This window comes from Marmota marmota, unplaced genomic scaffold, assembly GCF_001458135.2.
Source record: "Marmota marmota marmota unplaced genomic scaffold, marMar, whole genome shotgun sequence".
Classification (NCBI taxonomy): domain Eukaryota; kingdom Metazoa; phylum Chordata; class Mammalia; order Rodentia; family Sciuridae; genus Marmota; species Marmota marmota.
In genome coordinates, this window is record NW_026000079.1 from 2,844,606 (window position 1) to 2,850,228 (window position 5,623).

At 56.7% G+C, this 5,623-nt stretch overlaps 1 protein-coding gene and 1 long non-coding RNA gene across 2 annotated transcripts in view; one reads left to right on the plus strand and one right to left on the minus strand.

Annotated features, from left to right (window-relative positions):
• Positions 1-496, minus strand: part of LOC125620259 — a 2,487-nt gene extending 1,991 nt beyond the window's left edge. Inside the window, exon 1 of the long non-coding RNA XR_007351871.1 lies at positions 329-496. This is a non-coding gene — a long non-coding RNA (uncharacterized LOC125620259). The remainder of the gene's footprint in view (positions 1-328) is intronic.
• Positions 1-3,677, plus strand: part of Pmvk (phosphomevalonate kinase) — a 9,250-nt gene extending 5,573 nt beyond the window's left edge. Inside the window, exons 3-5 of the mRNA XM_015502814.2 lie at positions 486-638; positions 1,614-1,743; positions 3,141-3,677. Coding sequence (XP_015358300.1) covers positions 486-638; positions 1,614-1,743; positions 3,141-3,358 — 501 coding nt within the window. The 3' untranslated portion in view covers positions 3,359-3,677. The remainder of the gene's footprint in view (positions 1-485; positions 639-1,613; positions 1,744-3,140) is intronic.
• Positions 3,678-5,623: the final 1,946 nt, after the last annotated feature.

A 5,623-nucleotide genomic window follows, 5' to 3' on the forward strand; every position in this document is an offset into this window, starting at 1 on the left:
GCCCCCCCCCCCCCACCAGGGTTTTCAGCAGAGTGCCAGGATGTGGGGAAGGGGAAGGGACGGGGGCAGAGGCAGGACTTCCCCAGGAGTTGGGGTGGGGCAGACGGTGCCGGGAGGGGAGGGAGGACGTGCTGTGAAGTTTGTTGGTTTTTGTCAGATTTCCCACTTGAGTTGAAGGCTAAGCCTGTGCCCAGGGGTTGCCAACGAATTTCAGGATTAGTTTAAGCCAGAAATAATTGGGAAGGTAAAATCTGCAAAGAGAAAACCACATCAAACATTCAAAGACAGATGGAAACAGTTTCTGGATGGCCCCAGACCTTTCTCTCACCTCTGAGTGCCTGCTCCAGAACTCTCTCCTTGGCAGACCTTTGGCCTCATGGCTGGAGTCATTCTTGCCCTACGGCTGGGGAGGTGGTGCGGCAGGGCTCTCGGAGGGCCTTGGAGGCTGAGAGGGCAGTGCCTGAGGCGCATTATACTTTGGACAGGAGCACAGCCTGGACTTCCAGAGACTTCTGGACGCCAGCACCTACAAGGAGGCCTATCGGAGGGACATGATCCGCTGGGGGGAGGAGAAGCGCCGGGCCGACCCGGGCTTTTTCTGCAGGAAGATCGTAGAAGGCGTCTCCCAGCCCATCTGGGTAAGAGGTCACCTTGGCAGCCTGAGGACAACTTCTCTCCACAGCCCTCATGGTTCCCAGCCCCCTGTCTGCCCTGCCCTGGTCCTGTGCAAGTCCCCCGTCTTTCCCCAGGCGTCACAGCAGCCTCCACTCCTCTCGGTCTCTGGCTCTGGCTCTGGCTCTGGCTCTGGCTCTCGTCCTGTGATCCCTTCATCGCACAGCAGCCTTTTACAAAGAACACTACTCACGTCACCGTTAGTCTGCAACACTTTAGTGCTGGATGCTCATGCCTGTCATTTCAGCTACTTGGGAATACTGGGGTGGGGGGACCCAAAACAAGACCCTTTGGTGGTTACCCGTCATTCTTGTGAACAAAATCAGTCCTTAACGTGAACTTTTGGACATTGCTCCTGCTCCTTTTAGCCTCTTTACTCTCTGAGCTGCAGCTGCCCCTTCCTTCTCTGTTCCTTAAATAAATCAATCTCTTTTGTTTTTCTTTCTTTTTTTGGTACTGGGGATAACCCAGGGGTGCTCAACCACTGAGTCACATCCCTAACCCTTGTTTATTTTTTATTTTGACACAGGGTTTAGCTAAGTTGCTTAGAGCCTCACTAAGTTGCTGAGGCTGGTCTTGAACTTGCGATCCTCCTGCGTCACTGGGTTACAGGCATGTGCCACTGTGCCCAGCTGTATTATAGGCTCTGAAGACAGGTGCATTTTACCACTCTAGCCTCAGCACAGTGCCAGCACCTAGTAGGTGCTTCCTGAAACCCTTGTGCAGTGCTCTAGTCGGGTGAACAAGCAGTCTGCAGGGGGTCAGCACTCAGCAGTGTTCTCTCAGTGTGTGACCGAATGGAATGAGGAACTGAGGCCAGCTGCTCTGTCCTAGCTGCTCTGGTGCTCACGATGCCGGGGTGGAGCTGCGCAGTGGTTTGGTTTCTCTGGTATCCCCCTTCCCGCCAGCTGCAGCAACCTGCCTGTGTCCCTGCCCTGCAGCTGGTGAGTGACACACGGAGGGTGTCTGACATCCAGTGGTTTCGGGAGGCCTATGGGGCTGCGATGCAGACGGTCCGCGTGTTCGCCTCGGAGCAGAGCCGGCAGCAGCGGGGCTGGGTGTTCACGCCAGGTAAGCTGCTTGTAGCATCTGTCCCCAGGGCTTGGTTCACAGATGAGACACACCCCGTGGAGGACACGGACCCTGACCCCAGTGTCCTGGGCCTCCTGCTGGCTCCTTGGTAAGCCTGAGGACAGTGGGGGAGAGGTTCTAAGGAGGGGTCTGAGGCCTAGGGCTCAGCAGTGGGACAGCAGAGGGTGTTCTGGAGGGTCAAGGTCTCCCTGTGACTCTGACTTGGTCCCTTTACCCAGGCTGTCTTCTCAAGGCCGATGGGCTTCTCTGGGGGTCTGGCTGAGACCTACCCCATGACCCTCACCTTTGCCTTGCAGCTCTGTGGGGGCTGACAGCCGGGGAGGAGAAAGCCGGGCCAGCCTAGTTCCTCTTGATGCACACACCTGCTGAGGGGTGTCCCGAGGCGGGAGCTCTTAGGAGTCTCAGGGACGCTGGCCCAGGACTGGCTTTGCAGGCCGTTCTGAAGACCAGCTCAGGCCTCCTGCTTGCCTCTGGTCACTGTGCCACAGAAGCTCAGGTCAAGGGTACCACCCTGCTGCCTGCTGGTCTCCTGGCCGCTGCTGTCGGCCAGGCTGGGCTGAGCACCTGGCAGGCAGCAGCTCACTGACCAGCGCCCCATACCCACCAAGTGGATGCTGCTGTTCCCAGGCCTGTGACGTACAAGAGCAGCAGCCTGGAAGGGCCACAGAGAACGCCTCTGCTTCTAGCCCCGCACACGTGGCCTCCTCGGAGGACTGGATCAGACAGATGGAGGGTAGAAATGAACACAGCGGGGGCTGGGGTTGTGGCTCAGTGGTAGCGCACTTGCCTGGCACGTGTGAGGCACTGGGATGGATCCTCAGCACCACATAAAAATAAATAAAATAAAAGTATTGTGTCCATTCTACTAAAAAAGAAAGAAGGAAATGAACATAGCCGTGATTCACACTAAAGCATCATGCCTTTTGGGTTGTGTGTGGTTTTATTTTATTTCATTCTGGGACTGGGGATGGATCCAGGAGTGCTCTACCACTGAGCCACATCCTCAGCCCTTCATATTGTTTTATTTTGGGACAGGGTGTCACTAAGTTGCTGAGGCTGGCTTTGAACTTGAGGTCCCCCTGCCTTAGCTCCCAAGTGGCTGGGGTCACAGGCATGGGCCACCATGCCCAGCTTGTTTGTGGTTTTCCATGATGCGGTTCACCCTCGGTGCAAAGTGGCAAGTGAAGAGTCCAGTCAGCTGGCCGTGGGCGGGGCGTCTGCACCACAGTGTTGGAGCCGGTGGGGATGCCCTCCAGGCGGGCAGAGCATGACTTTGGGACAGCAATGAAGAGGCAGGGGGAGGACCCTCTCCGCCTGAGCCAGCTGGCCTCCACGTCTGCAGGGCTGGGGTCTGACTTCACCATGCCTCTCCACAGGGGTGGATGACGCTGAGTCAGAATGCGACCTGGACGATTTTGGGGACTTTGACTGGGTCATCGAGAACCACGGAGATGAGCAGCACCTGGAGGAGCAGTTGGCCAACCTGCTGAAATTTGTCCACTCAAGACTTTATTTGTCAGGCTCTCGAAGTGAGCTGGGCGTGCTGGGCTGGGCATGGGGTTGGCTCTGCAGGATGTGGGGGTCCCAACCCTGACCAAGGTGGGGGAGCAGACAGGGCCTGTCCAGATTTCTTGGGGCGAGGGCGGGTGGTTGTCAGGCAAGTTAGGGAACCTTGAGGGAGCTGGCTGTCTGGGGAGAAGGCCCCCGACTTCCCTGCCTCCTCAGGAGGACACTTAGAGGGCACAGGAGGGAGAATTCTGTGTGCTTGAAGCAGGAACAGGGCCATTTCCACGGGAGCCAGGCCTGTTGGCTCTGGTGGCCCCACGTCCTTGTCTGGATGTTCTCAGCCCCTTGTTCTGGGCAAGGACCCAGAGCTCCCTAGTGTGCTTACTAATAAACCTCCTTGGAACACACGCGCAGAGCTGGAGTTCTCTCCTTTCCCCAGTGCCAACCTGGACCGCATGGGGCTCGGAAGGGCCCTGGGTGTCATGGTGGATGTGGGTCCCTGCATCACCTTGCACCTGCTGGTTGGCATCTGCACCCCGCAGGTGAGAGGCCTGTTGTGTTGCAGGTGGGATTGGGATCTGAAGGACTTACGCTCGGGGAGAGTTCCAAGAAGGACTTGGTGTCCCATACAGAGTGTCTCCAGAGAGTGTCCTCATGTTTATATGGCTTTACCCTGTGGAATGGGCAGGGACAGTACTTTCATGTGCATTTAGCATATGCCCAGAACTCAGAGCGCTCAGACAGTTGGCCAGGGTCAGAGGGTCAGGTGTCAGGGCTCAGAGTGAGATGCAGCCCCGATGTCTGGCCCAGCCCCATCCGCTATGTCGTTGTGAACATAGCACGAAGCCCCTCAGCCACTTGCCCTCCCCTGGCCAAGTTGAAGTGCCCCAGCTCTCTAGCCCTGGCTTGTTCTCCTCCCTCAGATTCTGCCAGTGCTCATAGAAAGGGGACCACAGAAGCGCTCGATGCTCAGTGTGACCCAACAAAACCTGGCACACTCTTCCCCAAGTGTCTTCATCCCCCATCGCCACCATGTTGCTGGGCCCCAGACACTGAGCACACTACGAGGGGCAGGACCTGGGCTGTTCCTCAAAGCACTTTCAGCTAGGGGAGGGACAGACGTGTACCTCAAGGTGCCAGAATGCTGAACTCCATGCCAGAGAGAATCTGAGGGAAGGTGGCTGGGACCGAGTGGCACTCCAGGCCCGACACGCCCAGGTGAGCTCTGGCCCTCTGTGCTGGGCGCACTGTCCCTGCTGCTAGGGAATCTTCCTCTGAGCCAGAGCAGATGCTGGTGAACGATCCCAGTCATGGAAGTGACCCAAAGTCACCGGGTCCAAGTCCTGCAAAAATGGAGGTTAGGTCTTTGGATCACACACCCGGAACAAGTGTCGCAGAGGAAAGGTGGGGCAGGGGTCTGCTTGCAACTCTGAGAAGAGCCCTGAGCTGGAGACTCAGGGTTACCAGGGGCCCCAGGGCAACTAGTCCAACAGTGACCTGAAGTGAGACCCCCTTGGGTCTCCGCAAAAAGACACTGAGTGAATCTCAGCATAGAGCAACACAGAAACCGAGGTGATTGTGAAAGCTCCTACTTCCTCCTGTAGGTTGTTTTTATTTATTGTTGATTGATTGAAGAACCATTCCCTTAACAAGGGTATATGGGCGAGGTGCGGGCGAGCTATGGCGGGGCTGCAGTCAGATGAGGAATTATGGCTTTGCCCTCGACTGCCCTGGAGGTTGGGCAGAAAGGTGTCCTGTGTTACTCTCGGGCTTGGCAGAAGGTTGTGCAGGGCATAAGGAAGGCAGAAAAGGCTTTGGGGTTTAGAAAGAGGGAGGTGCTTGTGGGAGGGAAGGACAGTGGGTACAGGGTTGGCCTCCCCTGCAGTCAAGGTGTCATCTTAGATGGTGTTGGGGGCCTAGAGGAGTTGACACAGTTGGGAGAGAGGAGCCTGACAAGGACAGGAGGCAGAGTCGACCCAGCAGGGAAGGACATGAGTGGCCAGGGAGAGGAAGGGGGAGCTAGGATAGGTTTCTTTTTATGTACGGGGGATTGAACCCAGGGGTGCTCAACCACTGAGCCACACCCCAGCCCATGTTTATATTTTATTTAGAGACAGGGTCTCACTGAGTTGCTTAGGGCCTTGCTAAGTTGCAGAGGCTGGCTTTGAACTCATGATCCTCCTGGCTCAGCCTCCTGAGCTGCTGGGATTTTAGGCGTGCGCCACCATGCCTGGCCCGATGGTAGTTTGAAGAGGGGAAGGAGGGCCGGTGATGTGCTCAGTGGTAGAGTCCAGCAGCCTGGGGTCCTAGGTTCAATCCCCAGCATTGCAAAAGAGGATTAAAAAAGAAGGAG